Raw genomic sequence first — 24,627 nt, forward strand, 5'->3', positions numbered from 1 at the left:
GCTATGCTCAGGTGACCATACGTTCCCATTTACACAGACTGTCCTGGTAGAATTATTACAAGGGTCCTTTTATTCTGAGAGGTTTCAGGGAGGAATGGGAATTACCCTAGGATCTCCGAAATCAGGAGGCGACTCTGTTGAACACCACAGTCCCAGGCTGACTTCATTTAAATCTATTGTTTCAAACTGAGCTCCAGATTGAAGGGTCTCCAGCAGGTAAAATGAATGCAAAACACCTGCAGTTATTTCTGTAGCTCCAATAAGGGGTGGCAACCTTTGCTTTGACCTTAGCCTTGACGGTGGTGAGGGCATCCCCCAGGATACAAGCTGACAAGGGGGTAAACGGCCAAGGCCAGCATCTCAGAACCCAAACCCCAGCGTGGCTGCAGCCCGGGCTGGCCGTGGGCACACGTGCTGCCAGCTGCCTGGGCCTTCAGGAATTCCAGACACAAGGAACCCAGGTCCCGAAGATCACAGTTACTTGGGTCTGCTCGGAGAGCCCAGCCTCGCAGGACTTGGAAATGGCCCCTGATCCAGCGGGCACCGCCACGGGGGCCTCTCTCGTGCTGGGCCAGGCCAGGCACCTGGTTTTGGCAAAGCCACGAGGGTGGGGCTAGGAGCAGCTGGGTGAAGAGCAGTGGGTTTCTCCAAGTTCTTTTTGTCCTTTTCATTCTTAAATAACTCCCCACAAAGCCACAGTCTCTCTGTGAAGGGTGCGAAGCCCCCAGTACACTTGGCTCACTTTACCAACCTGGCAGAAGAGGACGCTGCCACCGCTGCAGGCCCTAGAGGGAGCCGCCCAGCCTGGGTCCTCACCGACCCTCCCCAGCAGCATCCCCAGCGGCCCCTCTCCACCCAGCCCTCACTGGCCCATAGTGGGTTCAATAGTGGCTCCCCAAAATTCACATCCACCTACCACCTTTGGGAGAGGATGTGTGCAGATGTCATCAAGTTAAGGTGAGGTCGTGCTGGATTGGGGAGGCCTGAATCCAATGACGGGAGGTCTTATGAAGAGATGACACAGGGACATGGGAGAGAAGACAGGCAGAGACTGGAGTAACACAGCCACAAGCCAAGGGACGCAAAAGGCTACTGTGCCGGCCACCACCAGAAGCTGGGGAGAGTCCCGGGACAGATTCCCCCTCAAGGTGCCCAGAAGGAACCAGCCCTGCTGACACCCTGACCGTGGGCGTACGGCCTCCAGCACTGTGGGAGGCACATTTCTGACGTGAAGCCACTGGGTTGCTGGTGTTTTATGGGGGCAGCGCAGCGCCGGGACACTCCCACACAGCCCATCACAGACCTGGGATTAGGGACAACCAGGGGCATTTTACAAAGCCTCAATCATACTGACAAACAGGACAGACCAGAGCCTTCCCATATGTTAAGAATCTTACACTACCGAGCTACTAATATTTTGGATTACGCTGCATTTATAAAACCAGGAAACAATGCTCGTAGGAGAATCGGGTCATTTGGGAGGGGGGTCAGGAGAGTCAATATCTATTTCTCCCCCTTGAGCAAAGAATCTTCACAGCAACATTAAATAACATTTGCTCCCCTGGGTAGTGTCAGCTTCGGCCATATGAAATTGCTGTTTTGCAGGTCAAAAGACATCAAATACCAGGAATTTCATAGAGTTTCTTCAGGTTTTATGAGGAGGATCTATGTCAAAAAGACCCATAACATGGATGAGAAAGATTTAAAGTTCAACAGCCCCGCTTGATGGGCAAAGTGATGCCCCGACCCCGGCTTAGCAGGACAGGTGCTGTGATCTGCTTTTCCAGCAGGAATGCTAGATTTGGGCAGATCACACACATAACCTTCACTAGGGCTTTCTTTGAACATGCACACACACACACACACAGGTACACACGTGTGTACACACACACACACACACACACACTCCCCCCAAATCTGGGAGGAGGCCATTGCACAGTGAACAGCAACACTGGAGCCGGGTGCCATGGACCAATCCTGACTTCTTCCATCTACTCCACTGTGACCTGGGTTCAGTTCCTCAACCTCTCTGTGCTGTTTCCTCTGTCCAAAGACAGGACTAGTATCCCAGCCTCATAGGATTAGGAGGATGAGTCACTCACTGGACGTAGCCCCAAGGGCAGAGCTAAGCAGTCATGCGCCACGTGGTAAGGTTTCAGTCAAAGACAGTGGTCCCATGAGATTCTAACACAGTATTTCTCCTCTATTACCTTGTCTATGTTTACACAGACAAACACTTACCATGTGTTACAGCTGCCCACAGCATGCAGTACCGTCACACGCTGGACAGGCTGGTAGCTAGAACAGGCTACACCATACAGCCCGGGTGTGCAGCAGGCCAGGCCATCAAGGTGGGCGAGAGTGCGCTCTACAATGCGCTAATGACAGTGCCATCGCCCCAGGACACATTTCTGAGAATGTATCTCTGTTGTTAAACACTGCCTCACCGTGTTAACTTGTGTTACATCCACGTGCCCAAACTGACCGAGGATGTTTAAAACAAGCAGAAAGACAGACCCGACTCCACTCCTCCACTCTCCGCATCCCAGCAGCTGGCCCAGCACAACCCATCTCATCAGTGTGGGGTCAGCACGGAGCCAAGGGGCCATAAGCCCTTCGGCGAGGCACAAGGGAAGGTGGGCTCCGGATCGGGGGCCGCCACGTACCATGGACGCCAGAGCTGGCCTGCTTCAGCATGGGCTTGTCCATCTTCTTGGCATAGAAGGCCGCGTACCACACGCGCAGCTCGGTGCCCGGGGGTATGTCTCTGGAGGTGGTGAAGTACACGTCGCTGCCGTGCTGGTAGGCCGTCAGGTTCTGGTGCTCGGCCTCCGCCGCCGGCCGCACCAGCATCATCCAGTTGCAATCATCCTCGTTGGAGGTGTCGAAGCACACGGGGTGCCCGTCCTTCTGGAACACCTGAAGGTGAGTCGGCCCACGGAGAAGCCGGGGAAACGGTTGATTACGCATCTGCGTGTCAGCATGTGGGGGGCAGGTGCTGAGGAACCCATTTAGACAGTGCCACGTCAGAGGCCATAAGGGCTCCTGTACGGGATGTTGAGGTGTTTACAATGGTGAGGAGGGTCACAGGTAGACCACGTGGCTTGGACGGGTCAGGTTAGTCACAGGCAAAAGGAAGCAGCAGACACAGCCAGCGGTCTATGTGTCATCGGGGTACCTGAGTGTTACTCACAGCCCACGTGTGGAACTCAAGTTCTAATCGGGTTCTAGTGGGCATGGGGACCCCAAAGTTCTAGTCCTGGTCCAGGTGGGCTTTGCGCTACCTGAGCTTCACTCCCGGTCCAGGTGTCACGGGGACACCTAGGCTCTCCAGGTGGCCCACTGGGAACTGGGACCCAGTTCTACTCCCAGCTCCGCCACGGGGTGCTGGGCTCCTCTGGCTTTATGAGCTGCCTCCCCATCTATCAAACAGCACTACTGCTTTATGGATTAAATGCAGGCAGGCAGCAGGGAGAAAAACTTGGACGTTTTGAAGTTCAAATCAACTACATGACTATAGGAGGGTTTTGTTCCTTATTTTCTGATGTCATGGTCTCTTCCTCCCTGCAGGAAGAGAGCTCTCCCTTCTCCTAAGCTTTTCCTAGAGAGGCCTCTCTAAGGACGGAGCCCTTGGAAGTGAAAGGCAGGGGTGGGGGACCACCAGGCACCTAATGACCACCAGCTGCTGAGGAAGGCGTGCTCCCAGCTGGCAGCACCCTCTCTCTTGTGGGCACAGAGGAGCTGAACACTGGTGTGTGCGCTGAGAACAACCCAGTACCAGGCGATGACCTTCAGAATTGCGTAGCTGAAAGACCACCAAAATGGGCACAAGACTTCTTCAAGGGGGCCTCGCCCCCAACCGTGCACCCACACCAACTGTGTACATCGACCGGATGGGTGCTGCGAAGGACAGGCAGGTAGCCAACGGCCTTTCAGAGGATGTTTTAGGCATTGTTACATATTTCTTCAACTTAAAACAGCCTTTTCTTTCCTTCCCTTCCTTCCTTCCTTCCTTCCTTCCTTCCTTCCTTCCTTCCTTTCCTTCCCTCCCTCCCCTCCCTTCCTTCCTTTTCTTCCCTCCCTCCCCTCCCTTCCTTCCTTCCTTCCCTCCCTCCCTTCCTTTCCTTCCTTCCCTCCCTCCCTCCTTTCTTTTGTAAACAAATCAAGTGCCTTTCCTTTTTCCCCCCTTTTTGCTGAAATCTGCCTTACAAGCTCAGTTATCCAAAGGACTTCCAAAAACCCAAGGTTGTTGACTTCATCTGCCTGTCCTAAAACAAGCAGATCCATTTCAAGGGTCTCTAAGAAAAGTTTGCTGACTAACAACCCATTCCTCGTTTGTTTATTTCACAGATATTTCTGAAGACTGGCTGGCTTGGGGTACGATACAGAGGGCAGGCATGGGAACAGTCAAAAACCAGCCTCGCCTGGCCTCATAGCCTTCCAGAGGGCTCATTTTTTATTCTAAAGCCTGCCTTGCAATTTACATATATCTTAGTTTTCTCGAGTTCACTCCAAAGTAGAGAACCACTGTCTTCTCTCAGTCTGATGTGTTTTTTAGAGTGGCCAAACTTCGTACTATTGCCCAATGTCTCATCACTGCCTAAACAAACACCATCCCTTTGAAAGAGGTTTGCAAACTACCATACGCTCTGCACAGGTGTGGAAATAACTAGAGCGATGGGCCCCTGCAAGACGCTGCCTCATAAAGCCTGCGACAGCAATGGAGGTCGTGAGACAGCTGCAGTCAGCATTTTGGGGTTCTCCTGCATATGTCTTAAATAAACTCTTTAATGTTCTGCAAAATTGAAACTTACAAAATACTAACTTAACACTGATGCTCTTGCAATGTAGAAAGAAACATTTTCTTGGAAATTCTGCAGACCTACAATATTTAGAACTGTTTCGAGGCATTTATAAATCATGGAAACTCAGTGGTCCTTGCTCCCCATTCCCACATGGGAACGCCAGAAAAGCACCCAGTTCCTGAGCTCCTGTTTGACAACAGCCTTTACCTTCAGGGGAAACGCGGACTCCTTTTCCCATTTGGCGACCCTCCTGGACTCAAAGGGACCAAACTGTGTCCGCTTGACGAGCTGAGTGACGGCGAACACCCCCTCAGCTCCATCTTCCAGTCGTCTGATCTCCAAGTTGGGAGGAAGGGATGACCTGGAAATGGAATAAAACAAGACTCAAAAGAGAGCACTCACACCCAGGGACCGACTCGTTAAGGTAACCTAAAAGCTCGCCCTCACTGACCGCCAGGGGTCTTCCAGGTGATAAAACAGAAGCCTTCCAGGCCAGGCTTGGTGGCTCACGCCTGTAATCCCAGCACGCACTTTGGAAGGCCGAGGTGGGAAGATTGCATAAGCCCAGGAGTTTGAGACCAGCCTGGGCAATATGGTGAAACCCTGTCTCTACAAAAAATCAGCTGGGCATGGTGGCATGTGCCTGTAGCCCCAGCTACTCGGGAGGCTAAAGCAGTAGGATGGCTGAACCCGGGAGTTTGAGGCTGCAGTGAGCCAAGATTGTGCCACTGCACTGTAGCCTGGGTGACAGCACAGGACCCTGCCTCAAAGAAAAGAAAAAAAACAACAGAAGCCTTCCTGATAGGTGCTGAATGATGATGACTGAGGCTGAGGTTGTGATGACGCCCTCGGGCTGTGGCAAACTAGCCATAATCTTGTGGTCTTAGCTACACAAGGCCGACCACAGGGCCCTGGTGAGATTCACCCAGAGCACACCATGGCGGGGCTGTGTACTGAAGGATGGGTTTAATTCCCCGTGGGAAAGACAGTGCCAACAGGTGCATCCCTGGTGGGGCTGCTATGGGACAGAACAGGGTCAGACTGGTATGGGGTCCAGTGATGGAGGGGGGACCACAGGGAACTCCCTGCTGAGGAGCCATATGAAGAGCACCCCGAGAAAGAGGCAAGGGCCATGGAAGTCCCAAACAGAAAGGGTTTCCAGCCAAGTGGAGCGGGCCAGTTTGACTGAGGATGTGACCTCTTTAACTGAAGTAGAAGAATGTCAAGGACGGGGGTCTGGGGAGGAAGGCATAGGAGCCAGGACGAGCCCAGGACACGTCCAGGACAGAGGTGGACACGGGGTGTCCAGTGCACAGGCCCCTCGGACAGAGGCAGACGTGGGGTCCCCAGAGCACAGGCCCCTCCGACAGAGGCAGACATGGGGTGCCCAGCGCACAGGCCCCTCGGACAGAGGCAGACATGAGGTCCCCAGAGCACAGGCCCCTCCGACAGAGGCAGACATTGGGTGCCCAGAGCACAGGCCCCTCCGACGGAGGCAGACATGGGGTTCCCAGAGCACAGGCCCCTCAGGGTGGGCAGGAGGCCGCTGAGACAAGGAGCCGGCACGGAGGGTCTGACTGCAGGACCAAGGGTTTCCGCTGAATTTTCATGGGCAACAGGCAGTCCCTGAGGGTTCTGGGGAAGAGGGGGGTTGATGGGAAGAGGGGGGTTGATCCGCTGTCTACTTTAGGCCAAAACATTGATCTCTTTGTTTTGAGTCACACTAAGAAAAAAAAATAAACGAACGGTGTTGTGGGGCAGTGGGGAGGCTCCTGCAAACAGTTCTGGAAAGACAGCGACCACCTGTGCAGCAGCAGCACGTGCCAGGTACCATCACCCACAACACCACAGCCACCCCATGGGAACTGCCATCCTCTACAGAGGCCACCGAGGTCCGGAGAGGAGTGCCTTGTCCAAGCTCACCTGCCCTGGGCCACCAGGTGGCACAGCCTCCCCCAAGTGAGGGTAGAACAGCAGGGCAGCTGCTGCTCACTGAGCCACCTCACCAGGCCTGCAGGGACTGCTTCTGGAAGCTGCTGTGGGTCAGCCCTGTCCCTGTCCTCATAACCCCACATCTCCTGCCCCGCCTGGGTGTGCACGTGTCCGCTGGCAGGCCAAGACCTGGAATGCAGAGAGAAGCCAACGAGCAGACCTCCAACTTGGCTGCTGGTGCTCAGCACATCAACCACCTTGGCCAGTCCACTCTTCTGCAGCCTCCACACACTGTGTCGGGAACAGCTGGGCTCCAGCTAAGAACCCTGGAGTGGATCAAAGAAACTCACTCTGGAGCTTTGAAGCACGTGTTTTGGTGTGTCCCGACAACAAGCCTGCTCAGTTCACAGTGGGAGCAGAATCGCTGGCTCTCACTCAGAGTGCCTCTGCTCTCCCTCAGGCTCCTTCCTGCCCATGTGCAGACACAAAGGCCGCTAGGCTCCTGCCGCAGCTGGCATCTGGAAGGCCCGGGACCGTGAAAGCAGTTCACGGCAGTCACTCACCTTGCCCTGCTTAACACAAAGGAGTCTTTGACCATGACCACGGGGCCCAGCTCGGGACATTCGGAGTCGTGGTACTGGCTGCAGTCTTCACACCCTGCAAGTAGACATCTGGGCATTAGAGCACGCAGGGAGGGAGACACCTAAAGAACACAAACCTGGGAAATGGGGACCCTGGCCCCATGAGGGTGACCCAGAGTCATGAGATACATGCATGCCGACACTGCAAAGACAAGCAAGCGAGGGTGCATTGGATGGCACAAGGCCTGTGTCCCGAAGGCCTCCGTCAGCGCTCGCGCACACGAGGAGTACAAAGGCAGGACCCGCCCCCAGGGAAAGCTCTAGCTCCGCCGCACACCTCAAATCAAGCACGGTCACCTCCATGGTGACGAAGACCAAGACCCTCCCCAAAGAATGAGCATAAATGAAAATGGCCAATGTTAGCGGGTTCATCCCTCCTGCCTAGCCCTGGATTACTTTTCTGAATCAAGTGCTACTCCCTGCAAAGTGCCCTCGGCCAGGAGTTCTGAGAAGGGTGATCCTATTAAAACCATACCCCTGTAGTGTACTGCTTATGAAATAAATGTTTCATCGGGAAATTTTAAATATATAGCTTTTCTATATTAACAAAATGAAATGTGGACGTGGCTTTGCCCAGACAGCAAGCACCACGCCCATCTGCGTTCTATGACATAGGGCTGGTCTCCGACCTCGGGCAGGTCCCCGGGTCACTTACAGATAAACAAGATCTCTTCGCTCCCATCTTCAGCCATCTCTGACACCTGTCAGGACACAAGAGAGCCTCATTAATGACAAGCTCTTACCAAAACACTTTTGTTTTGTTTTTGAAATTGAGCTCCCTCTGTTGCCCAGGATGGAGTACAGTGGCAGGATCTTGGCTCACTGCAACCTCTGCCTCCCAGGTTCAAGTGATTCTCCTGCCTCAGTCTCCTGAGTAGCTGGGACTACAGGTGTGAGCCACCACACCCAGCTAATTTTTGTATTTTTAGTAAAGATGGGGTTTTACCATGTTGGCCAGGCTGGTCTCGATCTCTTGACCTTGTGATCCGCCTGCCTCGGCCTCCCAAAGTGCTGGGATTACAGGTGTGGGCCACCGTGCCTAGCCTCTTACCAAAATAATGTTTAAAGACAATTCCTACTAAAGGCCTCCTCCAGCCAGTATAGGGACATTATGTGGTGTTCTAAAGAGAGCACACAGTGGGGTCTCCTCTTATTGTGGAATGGGGCTGGGGTCCCTGAAACATCTTCTCACCTCAAATAATGTTATTTTTAACAAAAGCAATGGATTTGAATGGCCTCATGAACTCAGACTTTCATCTTTTCATATTAGCCATCAATTTCCATTTTTAAAACAAATATATCCCCTTTTTTTGGGGATAGGGTCTTGCTCTGTCGCCCAGGCTGGAGTGCAGTGGCGTGATCAAGGCTCACTGCAGCCTCTACCTGCTGGGCTCAAGCAATCCTCCTACCTCAGCCTCCCAAAGTGCTGGGATTATGGCATGAGCCATCGTGCCCACCTATACCACCACTTTTAAAAAGCCAGTTGTCACTTTTTTTCCCCTCACTCACTGCGCCGTGAATTCCTCAAGGGCACGTATGGCTAATGCAACATTTTTTCTTCAGCTCCTAACCTATGCCTGGTGCCCCATAAACACTCGTTTCTCTGGGGACTAAATCAATGCGTGACGTCGTGGAGGACTCTTGTGCTCCCACATAAGCTGTTATCCGATCCAACAATTCTATTCCCTATCCATCCTTGAGGTTCACCTCCAGAAACACTTGCATAGTGGGTAGATGAGCATAAACTGACACCCCCACACACATATATTCACAGAGTGGATCTAGACATTGTTCATTCTGGGGCCTCACATTCCTAGGCTGTAAAATGGAAATAAAAACACCCACCTCGTGCAGTTTGGGAGGAGCATAAAGTGAGATACACACAGTATGTGCCACCAAATAATTATTCCTCCTCTGCCCACCCCCATCCTCAACTGTGCCCACCGGCATGTCCTTCCTGCAACCTGCTTCTCTGATGCCCGTTGCTGGGTGGTTTAGGAAAGCGTGCATGCTGGCACTTCTTGAACGCTGATTCCACACGCCCTCCACCCCGCTCATCCCCAGCAGCTTGAAGGGTGAAAAGCAGACCATGCAACACTCATATGGGAACTCACAGTCACTGAACATGTGTGTTTGAAAGCAGTGCAGGGTTGAAAACTTCAAGTTAGGAGAGTGAGTTAGCTACAAGGAAGTGAGGCAGAGGAGACAGAGTTCCAATTTGCCCTTAAAATGCCAGAAATAACCGGGCGGGGGGGGGGGGGGGTGAAATTTTCTCCCAAAACAGCACTGTATCTTCTTTTCCTGGGAACACACATTCACGTTCAAAGGTATCTCGTGCGGCTCTAGCAAGTCTGACTCAGTTTCACAGCCACATTCAGCCTCGCCTGCCCCAGTTCCTGTGGATGGGCACCTCGGTGTGAATAGGGACCAGCCTGGGATGGGGGCTCAGCTGGGCAGTGAGCAGGAGATGAATAGGGACAAAGGGCAGAAGAAACCTAGGGTGGGGTGGGGAGGGTGCACGCTTTCATGAGTTGCTGCTGTGCTACTGGAGGTGTAGGACCTGTGTGCCCCCTGCAGGAACCCACATGACTCACGGTCAGAAGCTTGGGCAATGGGAACGACAGGCCTTAAGAGGCGCCCCACACTGCGGTCAGATCACCGCAGAACACAGAGTCCCAACAAAGCTATTAGAGTCGGAGTGGGAGGATGGAGGGAGGTCGTCCTGGCCTTGCTTACTTGGGAGCCTGCACGAATTCCCTGAGGCCTCGCGTGGCCGCCTCTCCCGGGGGCATACCTTGCCTCTGGCCTGCACCTCTCACAGACTGCCCACCCCTTCTAGGTGCCCCCAAAGAAGGTCCCCTCTGAGCGGAGCTGCTGGGAGAGGAAACCCAGAAGAGAGGGGCGAGGGAAGCAGGAGAGCAGGGTTTTAGCCCCCTGTGCTGCACTCTGATTCTATGTAAATATCTGAGTCCTGGCAATAAGCGTCCTGATAAGCAGCAGCTGGTCCCCAAAACGTGGCCTCTCTAAAACGGCTCCTCTGGGCCCAAGATCAGAGACCACAGCCACCCTGGGCTGCAGATCAGGCCTGAGAAATGGAGCATCTTCAAAGTCTTTGCTGTCTTGGCAAAACTCCCTTTAACACTCAGAAAGTGCCTTTATAGAAGCGGAAGTGTGGTCTCCAGACCTCTAAGGCACACAAGACATCTCAGAACAAGGCACCGAGGAAGTACTATTTCAGGGAAAAGGAGAAGAAAAAAGAACTAGAAGTTTGAGATCCCGGGCAGGTGCGTGGCTCACATCTGTAATCCCAGCACTTCGAGAGAGGAGGACGGGCAGATCACTTCAGGTCAGGAGTTCGAGACCAGCCTGGCCAACATGGTGAAACCCCATCTGTACTAAAAATACGAAAACTAGCCAGGCGGCGGGGCGCAGTGGCTCATGCTTGTAATCCCAGCACTTTGGGAGGCCGAGGCGGGCGGATCACGAGGTCAGGAGATCAAGACCACGGTGAAACCCCGTCTCTACTAAAAATACAAAAAAATTAGCCGGGCGTGGTGGCAGGCGCCTGTAGTCCCAGCTACTCGGAGAGGCTGAGGCAGGAGAATGGCGTGAACCCGGGAGGCGGAGCTTGCAGTGAGCCGAGATTGCGCCACTGCACTCCAGCCTGGGTGACAGAGCGAGACTCCGTCTCAAAAAAAAAAAAAAAAAAAAAAAAAAAAAACTAGCCAGGCGTGGTGGCACATGCCTGTAATCCCAGCTACTTGGGAGGCTGAGGCAGAAGAATTGCTTGAACCAGGGAGGCGGAGTTTGCAGTAAGCTGAGATCGCGCTGCTGCACTCCAGCCTAGACAACCGAGTGAGACTCCATCTCAAAAAAAAAAAATAAATAAATAAAGTGCGCGGTCCCCCTATCTCAACCACCAATCCTGGGAAGACTTACCTTACATTAGTGATTTCAAAATGTGGTCCCTGGACCAGGAACCAGCAGTGCCAGCGCTGCTTGGGAACATCTCAGAAATGCACATCCTTGCCTCCCACCCCCAGACCTGATGAATCAGGCTTGGCAGAGGGCCCTGCACTCTGCTTGCAAAGCCCTCCAGGTGGTTCAGATGCAGCTCAAGTCTGAGAACCACTGCTTTGCCTGAAAATCTCTCTAAAATTTATATGACTACTACTACAATAACTAACTAAACGCAACTGCCATCACAAGAAGACCACAGTAATAATATCAGGAAACCAAACTTATCACAAATGTCAATTAAGCTCAGACCAGGACCATCTGCATCTAATCTGGTGGTGAACGGGAAATGGGGGGTGACTTCAGGCAAATGTTCCTTAACACGGAACGCTCAGTGAAGACAACTGTTAAAAACAACTTTGAAAAAGAAGCCTGAAGTGACAGACTCAGTCTACCTGACTTCACACTTAATTATCAAGCTACCATCATAAAAACTTTGATACTGGTGAGAAGGTGGACAGAGATCAATAGAACAAAACAGACAACCCAGAAATAGACCTAAACAAACATGCCCAAAGCATTTTTTTTTTTTTTTTAAGAGATGGAGTCTTGCTCTGTCGCCCAGGCTGGAGTGCAGTGGCACGATCTTGGCTCACTGCAACTTCTGCCTCCCAAGTTCAAGCGATTCTCCTGCCTCAGCCTCCCAAGTAGCTGGGATTACAGGCACGTGCCACCACGCCCAGCTAATTTTTGTATTTTTAGTAGCAACAGGGTTTCACCATGTTGGCCAGGAGGGCCTCGATCTCTTGACCTCGTGATCTGCCCACCTCGGCCTCCCAAAGTGCTGGGATTACAGGTGTGAGCCACCGCGCCCAGCCTGCATTTTTTTACAAAGACAAAAGCGGATTGGATTTTAAAATCCAAGCGAGGAAGGGCAACCATTTCAGCAGATGGTGCAGGAACAACTGGGCATCCACAGGGAATAAAATGAACTATAACTTCATATCTTATTAGAAAATTAACTCAAAATGGATCACAGTCTTAAAACATAAAAATATTAAATAATAATAGAACTTAGAAAAACAGAGAAAATCTTTGGGCTCTAGGGCAAGCCACAGTTTTTAAACTTGTCACCGAAAACACAATCTATAAAAGGAAAATAATTTGCATCTTCATTCAGAAGGCAACAGGCAACCCAAAAACCAACATGTCAAAAGTAAAAACATCTGGACACTCCTGACGAAGTCTCTCTGCCTCCACCTCCTACATCTTAGGATGCGGTTGTCAGAGAGACCTGGAACCGCTGTGACCTCTCTCGCCTCCCTCTCACACCTGCCCATCACACCCACTACCTGCAGCCTCCCTTACTACCTCCCTTGGCCACACCCCACTTTCTCCCACCTGTAAGGCTGCAAGGGTCTCCAGACAACTCTTCCTCTACTGCCTGGGCCGCCAACCCATTTTGCACACTGCAGAGCGGTTCTTCTAGAACATAAATCCAATCACATCGCTTGCCAGCCTGAAGCTTCACTGGCTTCCCACTGTCCCAGGAACAAAACCCAAACTCCTGCACGTGACCAGGCACTGCCTTTCCCGGCAGCCTTTTCACCCCACCTCCCCACCCCCACCCTCTCCAGCCGCGCTTCCCGGAACGCCAAGCTGGGTCCTGCCTCTGGACCTTTGCACATGCTCGCCCCCCCAAGGCTGACCCTCTCCCCAGCCCTCTCTGCAATGCCCGCTCACTCCTCAGTCCCCACTCCCCACTCCCCTGCTCAGTCCTCACTCCCCAGCCCTCTCTGCAAGTCCCCCCTCCCCTGCTCACTCCTGACTCCCCAGCCCTCTCTGCAAAGCCTGCTCACTGCTCAGTCCCCACTTGCCACTCCCCTGCTCACTCCTCACTCCCGAGCCCTCTCTGCAAGTCCCCACTCCCCACTCCCCTGCTCACTCCTCACTCCCCAGCCCTCTCTGCAAGTCCCCACTCCCCACTCCCCTGCTCACTCCTCACTCCCCAGCCCTCTCTGCAAGTCCCCACTCCCCACTCCCCTGCTCACTCCTCACTCCCCAGCCCTCTCTGCCATGCCTGCTCACTGCTCAGTCTTAGCTTAATGTCACTTCTTCAAGGAGGGTCTCCCTGATCCACCTGTCCAAAGCGTGGCATGCTTCTAAAAGCGCTCTGCGATTTCCTTTACAGCACTGTCACCCATGTAGCCATGCCTGTGTGTGACTGATCTCATGTCTCTCCCACCACACTTCAACGGCCAAGAGGGCAAGACTTGTGGCAGCCTTGCACAGTGGAATATAGTTGGACCCTCCTCGGCACCGGCACACGGGACAGGCTGATGTCTGATAAGAGAATCTGCCACTTCCTGGGACACCCCCTAACACATCCCAGGCTGCGGACCCGAGGTCCACCCCAGGCACAGCCACTTCCCCTCAGTCCACCACGGGGGTTCCACCATCTTTCAAGACAGAGCCCCAACCTCACCCTCCCTGACACCTTTCTCCCTTCAATTACTCTCACATCCTCTGTGATCCCCCCAAAAAGTTGACTCTTCCTAAACCACTATCTCAGTTTCACATAATGTCATGCACGTCGTCTGTTTTTTCTGCTAGATTTATTTTCTTTCATTTTATTTTGAGATGGTCTTGCTCTGTCACCCAAGCTGGAGTATAATGGTCCCATCACAGCTCACTATAGCCTCAAACTCGTGACCTCCTGTGATCCTCCAGCTTCAGCCTCTCAAGTAGCTGGGACTACAGGCACGCACCACCATGCCCAACTAATTTTTTAATTTTTTGTAGAGATTTGGTTTCACTATGTTGGCCAGGCTGGTCTCAAACTCCTGGCCTCAAGCGATCCTCCTGCTTCAGCCTCCCACTTTGGATTACAGGTATGAGACTCCAGGCTCAGCCTCTACTAGATCTTTAACCATGAAAGACAGAAGCTTAAAAGTGACTTTTCCACTCACTCCCTTTGTTCAATTCTTATGTATTTTGTATGTAGCCCCCTATGTACAAGAGAGCCCTGATAAATCTTTTGACCTGACACCTTCCTCACCTCCAGATAATTAAGAGTGGTTGGAAAGTTTCAAATGTTTCATTTGCACAAGTTATGCCAAGAAACTTCAGAAGTTTAGTTAGATTAGCACTAAGATCTGGAAGAGAAATTTTACACGTTCCATATAAAAAGGGATTTTAAACTTTTATATCATTGCTTTCGATATTTACAAAGCACCTAGCAAGGTTCCAATGCTACCACAATGACCTGCGCTTGGCCTCTGCCATCCCCAGCCCACGACAGGAGGTGGCCCCGGCCTGGGGTCTCTCTCCTTAGTGGCCTCCAGGGACCACCCTGGTCTGGCTTTGGCCAGGCCGCTGCCTTCCCTCCACTTGACACTAAGCCTGTCTACGGGTTTCCCAGCTCACGTACTCGAAAGAAAGTTCAAACAAAGCCTGTGCCACTGAAGAAACCTTGCAAGCCAACGATGCTGTTCTTGGAATCTGCAGCCTGGCACCCACAAGAGCATCTTACCAGCTCAAACAAAACGAAGTCCATTTCCTGTCCAGACATTCGTGGGACACCTGCCATGGCCAGTTGGTGTTGAAGGGCTGTTCATTTGGGGCAGCAGAACGAGCACAACGCTTCTCCCCTTCCACACACACCACACAACAGAGGGTGCGACCGGGGCCTGCACAGGGGAAGCCAGAGAGGGCTGGCAGAGCCCAGATCCAGCTGGACCACCTGACCCGCATCTTGATTCCTGGGGAGAAGCAAGACACCTCCACTCCCTGGGGAGACCCTATTCACTCCCTTCCCAGTACAAACAGGGAAAGGTCTAGAACAAGGAATCCGAACTTTCTGTTGTTACCAGATGGGTGGATGGGTTCAACCACAACCTGCTTGCCTGGGAGGGTAACCTCCCCAGGCAGGGCTAAGGGAGTGGGGACTCCTTTCTGTGCTGAGCTCTGAGATGTGGGGAGATGCCCGACGCCCTCAGCTCAGAAAGCCCAGAAACCTCACTGACTATCTGAGTTTTACACAGATTTTCTATTCACACACAGAGTGACCCTGCAGAAGGCAGCCACTCAGGGGCCTCTGCTGCGCCGGTAGTCAAACTCCCTAACACTGAAAGGAGTTAAGACGCAACTCCTCTCTACCCTAGCCCCTGACCTCCTCCGTTCACAATCTTCCCCAGGGCTGGGGGCAGATTTTCCTGGTTCCCCCAGGAAAAGTTTTGTGCAAAGGGTCCTGAAAGCAGCGAAAGGAAAGCAAGCTGAGGCTCTACACACTTCAGCAGAACACGTGAAACAAACATGTTGAAGAGACAGAGTCTCACTACGTTGCCCAGGCTGGAGCGCAGTGGTTTTTCACAGGCGTGAACACGGCGCACTACAGCCTCAAACTCCTAGGCTCAAGCCACCCTCCTGCTGCAGCCTCCACGTAGCTGGGAGTACAGCCGTTGTGCCCAGCTTGAAAAACAGTTTTGAGGATTATTTATTAATATGATCTGCAAAGGCTGAGGAGGTTTAGAAAAAGCTACTGGTTTTGAAATATTAGGAAATGAAAGCTTCGTGATTTTAAAAGACACATGTCTGGAGAAAATGTTCTCCATCTGTATAATTTTGTCATTTCAAGAATGTCACATAGGCTGGGCACAGTGGCTCATGCTTGTAATCCCAGCAGTTTGGGAGGCCAAGGCAGGTGAATCACCTGAGGTCAGGAGTTCAAGACCAGCTTGGCCAACATGGCAAAACCCCATCTCTACTAAAAATACAAAAATTAGCTGGGTGTGGTGGCAGGTGCCTGTAATCCCAGCTACTTGGGAGGCTGAGGCAGGAGAATCACTTGAACCCGGGAGGTGGATGCTGCAGTGAGACGAGATCCACTCCAGCCTGGGCAACACTGTCTCAAAAAAAAAAAAAAAAAATGTCATATAAATGAAATCAGACAGTCTGTGACCTTTGAGATTGGCTTTTTCTAACTGAAATAATGCCCTTGAGATCCCTCCAGGATGTTGCCTCTATCAAAAGCTCATTCCTTTATATTGCTGAATAATATTCCATGGTTCGAGTGCATTACCGTTTGTTTAGCAATTCACTCACTCACGGAAGGACGCTTGCAATTTTTCCCACATGGGGCTGTTACAAATAAAGCTGTTAGGAGCAATCGTGTACAGGTTTTTTTGTACATGTTTTCATTTCTCCAAGATAAATGCCCAGGAGTGCAATGACTGGGTCATCTGGTAGGAGGATGTTTCGTTTTTTAATAAACTGACAGGCTGTTTTCCAGAGAGGCTGCAGCACTTTGCACCTCCCACCAGCGACACAGGAGAGATCCAGTTTCTTGGCGGCCTCACCAGCATCTGGTGGGTCACTATTTTTTATTTTAGTCATTCTGGCAGATGTGAAGTGGTGTCTCCTTGTGGTTTTAATTTGCATTTCCCTAGTGGCTAAAGACGCTGAACATCTTTTCACGTGCTTGTAGGCCACATGTATTAATATTAATAAATCCTCCTCAATAAAAGGTCTCTTCGCATCTTTTGCCCATTTTCCTTTTTCTTTTTCTTTTTTTTTTTTTTTTTTTCAGACGGAGTCTCACTCTGTTGCCCAGGCTGGAGTACAGTGGCGTGATCTCGGCTCACTGCAACTTCCACCTCCCAGGTTCAAGCAATTCTCCTGCCTCAGCCTCCAAGTAACTGGGAGTACAGGTGCCCACCACCATGCCTGGCTAATTTTTGTATTTTTAGTAGAGATGGGGTTTCACCATGTTGGCCAGGCTGTGTCAAACTCCTCACCTCGTGATCCACCCGCCTCGGCCTCCCAAAGTGCTGGGATTCCAGGCATGAGCCACTGCGTTCAGGCCTCTTGCCCATTTTCTAGTTGGACTGACAGGGTTATTTTACGGTTGTGCTTGAGAGTTCCTTATCTGTATATCTGGATGCTTTGTCGCGTGTAGTTTGCAAGTATTTTCTCCCTGTCTGGGGCTTGTCTTTCCATTCCTCCCACTCCCAGTTTAAGGGTCTTCTGCAGAGCAATGGTTTTTAATGTTGTTGAAGTCTAGTGGATTGACCTTCCCTTTCACAGACTATGCTTCTGGTTATCACATCTAAGACCTCTCTTCGCCAAGCCCAAGGTTCCAAAGACTTTCTCCTATGTTTCTTAGAAAAGTCTTTGTTTTGAAGAGGGAGTCTCACTCTGCCGCCCAGGCTGGAGTGCAGCGGCGCGATCTCGGCTCACTGCAACCTCCACCTCCAGGGCTCAAGCGATCTTCCTGCCTCAGCCTTCTGAGTTGTTGGACTACAGGCACACATCACCGGCTATTTTTTTTTCTTTTTTTTTTTGAGACGTGATGGAGTTTCACTGTTGTCGCCCAGGCTGGGGTCCAATGGTGCGATCTTGGCTCACCACAACCTCCGCCTCCCAGGTTCAAGTGATTCTCCTGCCTCAGCCTCTGGAGTAGCTGGGATTACAGGCATGCACCACCACGCCTGGCTAGTTTTGCATTTTCAGTAGAGACGGGGTTTCTCCATGTTGCCAAAGCTGGTCTTGAACTCCTGGGCTCAAGCCATTTATCCACCTCGGCCTCCCAAGTGCTGGGATTACAGGCGTGAGCCACCAGGCCCAGCTAGAAAAGTCTTATAAGTATACATCTTACATTTAAATCTGTTATCCAATCTGAATTAATTTTTGTATAAGCTGAGAGGCTGAGGCTGAGGTCCACCTTTTTGTCTACAATGCCCCATGGCCTCAGCACTGCTGACTGGCTTCTGCGCCTCTGTCAAAGCTGGGCGCCCACACTTACGTGCATCTATGCCTGGGTCTCCCTTCTAGTCCACTGATCTCTCCAGCAGCACCATGCTCGGCGGAGCCCAGTCAATGCAGTCTTGATGACTGTAGCTTTAGTCAAGTCTCAAAGCAGGGCAGAATGGTTCCTCCCACTTTATGCTTCTTTTGCAAAGTTGTTCCAGCCATTCTATTCTAGTTCCTTTGCCTTTCCATATAAACTTTAGAACAATCTGGGTTTAAGCCATAAAAATTCTTGCTCAGATTCACATATGTAATTTTAGTAACATTTTATTAATCCAGTACACCCAAAATATTATGTCAACATCTATTAATATAAACATAGAAAAAATACAATATAAAAAAAGTATTAAGGAATTTTTTCATACTAAGCCTTAGCAATCCAGTGTGTATTTTACCCTTTCAGCTTCTTAATTTGGACCAGGCACATCTCAAGTGCTCAGAAGCCAGCCCTGGTCTGGAGGCTCAGGGAGTTTTTGTTGAAGCAGGAGGAGCATCTTTCCCGCTGGGCACATGCCCTCGTGACAATATTAAAAGCACTCAGGGAAAACCCACTAATGGAAAAAGCAAACGTATTTTCAAAAATATGTGCTGCAGAACCGTCCTGAAAAATGCTGTGGGTGGGCTTCAGGGGGCTAGCAGGTGGGTGGAGAGGGACTCTGACTAAGTCAGTTTGTGACACCCTGAAGATTCCCACTCTAGAGTCACGACACACACCAGCACAGGAGGGGCCCCGAAAAGTCCTTCAACAAAAATCTCTGCTGAGATGTGTTCTGTCCAGCAGGTTCCCGAATTTATTTGGGCAAAGAGCACCTTTTGCACACGCTGATGAACGTGCTAAAGAAGGATGGTCCACACTGCAGACTCCCGGGGTCAGCAAAGGGGCAGGGCCTGGCTTTGCTGCAAGATAGAGGACTAGACACCAGGCCCAGGGTGTGAGTCTGCCTCTGCTGTTTACCAGATGAGAGAGACCTCAGGTGAGTTATGGCCCCTCCAAGGGCCTCTGTTTCCTTACCTTACAATAAGAGGGGTGGCCTAGTACTCACCAAGTCCCTTTCAGCTGGCACAACTTCCAAATTTCAGTTCATTGCTACCATCTCATAAAGTAGTGTTAAAACACAGATACAGACATACAGATAAAACACAGATACAGACATGTAGATAAAACACAGATACAGATGGGTAGACAGAGGTTTTTCACCCAGCTTCCAAGGCTGTGATGAAATGGCACAATACAGCAACCACTCCTCACTGCCTGCTGCCCAGCAGTTAAAAGGCATGCGTTCTACAAGCCGGCGGTAACTCCCTTTCTTTCTCATCTTATTTCCCATTAAATACAATGCTTTCTTCCAGCCTCATCCAGGGGTTCCGCATGCCCCAGGAGTGTTTGGGGGACTCTCTTTGGCTCTCCATTCCCCCCACCCTCACCACCCCGACCTCCTGCACCACCACCTCTGCCTCTGCCTGAGGTCACCCTCCCTGTCACTGTCCCTCTTGAGCAGCAGCTGCCATTGTTAAAGCCAAAGGCTGTCCCTGTCTGGGCCCATATCCTTCCTTCCCTACTGGAGTGAGCCCACCAGGAAGTGGGGCAGGATTGCATCGCAGGCCTGCACTCGCAGGGCTCAATGGCTCAATGTCGGACACCTCATTGCCTAGAGATGTTTCCCAGAGCTGCTCACTGACCCTCTGGTTCCCAGTCTGGGACCTGTAGGCCAACAGTGGGTCACGAAAGTAGACATGAGAAGCCCACTGTCCCTCTCCACGTGTCTTGAAACACGACAGAAACTAACAATGGTCCTCTGTTGTTACCACTGACAGCCAATCCGCAGCCTCCTTCCTGGGGATGGCTGCTGCTCCTCCAGACCTGCTGCATTTCATCACCTCTCCAGCACCCAGGCTCAGCACACAGGGACACACGGGTGCTCTGACCGGCCCTGCTGAGTACAGACTCTCCTGTAGCATGCCGGCCTCCACCTGCGCACACCTACGTGACACGACCAGAACCCCCCTTGGCCCAGCCCCGCCCATCTGCCAGGAAGGCCCCAGGATACAATGGAACATCAGGCCTTTCATGTCCAAGTCTCTCTTTTTGTCTTCTCTAAAATAAAGCAAATAGCTATTATATAGCCAGAAATAGTATGTTTTCTTAAGAGTATTTCTTTTATGATTTCTTCTTTTTTGTCACTTTCTGAACCTCTTGGTTTCATCCAAATGGTATCTATATAAACAGCTTTAAAAAACAAAAAGTGCCCCTTTCCCCTTCCCCATTTGCTATCCCATTCCCCAGGGTGGCCATTCAAGCCTCTTTCTGCTGTATCTGCTCCTACACCTCAAAATAACACGCTTCTCTGAGATCCCTCATTTCTCAAAGTTGGATCTTGCATTTTTACTTCTTATGGCAGATGAAGGGCTAGCTTACTTACATTCTCTTCCCCTCCCCTCATTCCCCAGGATGATTATAGTTAAATCGATATATATATTATGACTCTGAAAATATTCACTGCCCTAACAAGTTCATTATTAACACATTTTTTTCTTCAAAAGAAATGATGAAATGAACTTAAACAACTTCATCATCAATAACTTTAATTGATTTGTTATATTTGCTTAGGCCTTATTTTTTTATACTTTTATTTTGACACATAATCAATTGTACCTATTTGTGGGGTACAAACTGATGCTTCTAATGGATAGTGATCAAATCAGGGGAATAAGCGATATCCATCATCTCAAACATGTATCATCTCTTTGTGTCGGAAACATTCAACATGCTGGGCACACATTTTGTTTGCTACCGTTGTGCGGGGCAGAGGAGGTGGTGCAGGAGGTCAGTGGGCGGTGAGGGCCAAAGAGAGCGCAAAATGCACGCTCCTGGGCACGCGGAACCACTGGATTCAGCTGGAAGAAAGCACCGTATTTAGTGAGGAATAAGATTAGAGAGAAAGGGGTTTATAGTCAGTTCATAGAACTGCGCTAGGTGGCTTCATATGCACGCGGCTTGTCTTTGCTGCCCATGTGCAGGTTTTGTGTGCTGCACGTGCACAGGTTCTGCTGCTGGTGGTGGTAGGAGGGGAAGACACCCATTTCTATAACTTCCCGCACCCTGCGATTGCTTCTCCTTACAGTTTTTCACCGGGTCAGACCAACAAGATGGACCACGGGTTCAGCTGTGTTTCCTAGCACCTCCCCTCCTGAGCTGGTCTGACACCAGCTGCATCCTGGGCCTCCCCTTCCACATCAGCCTGGGGGCGCCTGGTTCCTTCTCCTGCATGTGAAGCTGTTTCCTGAGCCTGGAGCCTCCTTGCTCTCCTGTCCTTGGTCTACTCCTCAGATCTGGAAAGCACCTTTTCCTGTAGTTTCCGTAGGAGGGCGCATGGGGGTATATCTTGTGGGAGGATTTGTCATGTCTGTGAATGTCCTTATTCTACCCTCGCACCTCAGTTAGGCTGCCTGGGTACACGGCCACTGGTCACTTCCACTCTGAACACCCAATGTCCAAGGAAGGACTCCATGGTCCATCAGCTTCCAGCGTTGTGGCTGATGCATCTGGTGTCTTTCCTGCCAGCAAATCTCCTCTGTGCAGCTCTCTACCTCCAGAATCTTTCGGAATTTTTGTTCTAGCTCCCGTGACCTGAAATTCTGTGCCCTGCTTTGATGCTGTGCACTGACTGGGCCTTCAGCCCTGCCGTTTCCTTGTACTGTTTACGATTGCTTCTCTGTTCTCACTTTCTGAACCTCTTAGTTTCATCAAAGATGACATCTATATTTCTCATTTTCACATCTGGTTCTTTAAGAGGGAGAGAAAGGTGTGGACTCTACCATCTTAAAAATGGAAACTGTGCTGGGCGCGGTGGCTTATAACTGTCACCCCAGCACTCTGGGGGCCAAGGCGGGGGGATTGCTGAAGCCCAGGAATTTGAGACCAGCTTGAGTACCATGGAGAAACCCCATCTCTACAGAAAACACAAAAATTAGCCAGGCATGGTGACACATGCCTGTAGTCACAGCTACTCGGGAGGCTGAGGTGGGAAGATTGCTTGAATCCAGGAGGTAGAGGTTGCAGTGAGCCAAGGTTGCAGTGAGACGAGATGGAGATCACATCACTGCCCTCCAGCCTAGGTGACGAAGCAAGACTCTGTCTCGGGAAAAAAAAAAAAAAAAGCAAACTGAGGTAGTGTAGACTCTACCACACTGATGGCTGCCCTAACTGGCTGTCCTGTGTTTGCTTAACAAAAAAAAAAAAAAAGGAGGGGGTGGGAGGACTGATTCCTACTTAATGATGAGGCTTGTGCGACCCTACAGGGCTTGGATGGTGGAGAGGCTGTGAGTGCTGGTTTAGCGTATTTTAAAAAGCGGAAAGAATGAGAATAGGCAGAGAACAAAGCCTGGAGGAGTCAGATGTACTGGGGGATAGGGACCCAGGGAGACAAAAGGAATCCAGATGACAGGACCAGCTAACAGTCAGAGTTAAGGCGGCCTGCTCAGAACAAGGACCCTGTTAACCTCTTGCCTAACGTGGTGCTAAAATAACATTTATGTTTTTGGTCACAATAAAAGACAAACTTACTATAACTAAGTAGCATGTATATATATATATATATATATATATATATATATATATTTTTTTTTTTTTTTTTTTTTTTGAAACTTACAAAAGGCCAGAGGCCAGAGGGTTATGAGACACCTGAAACATCCCTTCTCAAAAGCAGACTCTGGTCCAGTGAGTGGGCTGTTAAAGTCGAACCGCATTTGCATCCTGCAGGCCCCACCCACATCAAGACTTAAGGACCCTGAACTCACAATGAGTTTGCCGCGAGCTGCATCACTTAGTCAAGGTTTACTGATGATGTCTGCAGTAGGTCAACACTCAGAGCTGTCAAGTGGAGACCTGGACCATGCTGAACAAGGAGATCGGTCAAACGGAGCCAGTAACAGATGGTGCATCTCAGGCAAAGAAAAGCATCCTCTCTGAGAAAGCCGAGCTCCAGTTTTATGTAAGGGTAGGGAAGCAAGGAAGAGCTGAGCCGTCTGTGCTCATCAGACCCCACAGGCTTGGAGGACTCCAGGACAGGCTTACACCTGTAATCCCAGCACTTTGGGGTGCCAAGACGGGAGGATCGCTGATCTTGGCTTCTCCTGCTCTGAGTAGGATTCATGTAGGATGAGTGGCTTCAGCAGGGTCCCCGCCCAATCCAGGCTCCTCTCCACCCGAAGCCATCCTTACTGCCTCCTCTGGAAACCCCTTCTGCCCTGGAGGGTCCCTCTCACTGCGTGCTCCCTCCTAAGCCCCTCTGCTGTCTGCACCTCCCCTCCAGAGCCTCCACAGGGGGTACCGCAAGCTGGCTACCTAGACCTCCATCCCTCTAGATGCAGCACTTACCTGCCACCCCCAACTCCCAAGCCGGCATCCTGGCGGCCCCTCACCCTCCCAGGCCCCGGACGGTAGCTGGTAGCTCCACCTGACGCCTGGAACCAGGAGCAGCCAGGATCTTTGAGTTTTGCCAGTATCCCCACGAAAATGTTTCCTAAAACGCTACTCCCTGCATCTCAGCTGACAGTATAAACTGTTCATCCCTGTTTTAAACAGCTGCAAGGGACATCATTTCCAGCATACTGTAAATACTGAGTTAAAATAAAGCTGCCATCTCACTCTTGTAAATATATCTATTAGAATCGAGGCACGACGACGTGACAGCCATGGCCATCCACTCACAACGCACACAGACAAGCTCTTCTTTAAGGCCAGGAAGCATACACTTCTTCCTCTAGGAACTCCTATTTCTGTTACTACAAAATGTAAACCCAACGTTATATATTCATGATTGAAATTACTCTATTGATTCACTCTACTGTAACTTTTTGCAACGCAAACATGCATATAAATTGAATGCGTCTTGATTTTCTACAACCATAGGATTGTGCTAACATCTCCTGAATCATCACCGCGGTACAGTCGCGTGTTGCTTAACGACAGTATTCTGAGAAATGCATTGCTATGGGATTTTGTAGTTGTGCAAACATGACAGAGTGTACATACATACACAACCCTAGATGGTATAGCCTACTACACACCTAGGCTATATGGCCCAGCCTATGACTCCTAGGCTACACAAACCTGTACAGCACTTAACTAACAGAATACTGTAGGTACCTGTAACATAATAGTAAGTGTTTGCATATCTAAACATAGAAAAGGTATCGTAAAAATGCGGTACTATCATCTTACAGGACCAGCATCGTATATGCGGTCCACCATTGAACCATATCTCCTTTTCGTGGTATGGCAACAATTGGAACACCACTGATCAAAACAGAAATAGTCTACGCTTTGATAAACCATCTTCTAACACAAAAGGTGTGTTTAATAGAAAGAGCTTTTTTCCCCTAATCAGTTCACATAGCATGGACAAATGCTCACCTCTGTCCCTATTCCTCTTTCTAGAAATGTGAGCACAGAGAAGCTGGTTCCAGAAATAAGGAGATGGGAG

General features: G+C 50.7%; 1 protein-coding gene across 2 annotated transcripts in view; it reads right to left on the bottom strand.

Annotated features, from left to right (window-relative positions):
- The window catches only part of PRDM15 (PR/SET domain 15), a 76,264-nt gene extending 51,637 nt beyond the window's left edge, over nucleotides 1–24,627 (bottom strand). Inside the window, exons 1-5 of one of the 2 annotated variants that reach the window (XM_030806302.1) lie at nucleotides 24,558–24,627; nucleotides 8,034–8,079; nucleotides 7,301–7,394; nucleotides 5,013–5,166; nucleotides 2,667–2,919 (exon numbers count right to left, since the gene is read on the bottom strand). In XM_030806302.1, the coding sequence (XP_030662162.1) occupies nucleotides 2,667–2,919; nucleotides 5,013–5,166; nucleotides 7,301–7,394; nucleotides 8,034–8,070 (538 nt within the window). In that variant the 5' untranslated portion in view covers nucleotides 8,071–8,079; nucleotides 24,558–24,627. Of the gene's footprint in view, nucleotides 1–2,666; nucleotides 2,920–5,012; nucleotides 5,167–7,300; nucleotides 7,395–8,033; nucleotides 8,080–24,557 lie in introns of those variants that run through there. The other variant, XM_030806303.1, reaches the window with a different exon arrangement.

The sequence above is a fragment of the Nomascus leucogenys genome, chromosome 25 (assembly GCF_006542625.1).
Source record: "Nomascus leucogenys isolate Asia chromosome 25, Asia_NLE_v1, whole genome shotgun sequence".
NCBI classification, from domain to species: Eukaryota; Metazoa; Chordata; class Mammalia; order Primates; family Hylobatidae; genus Nomascus; species Nomascus leucogenys.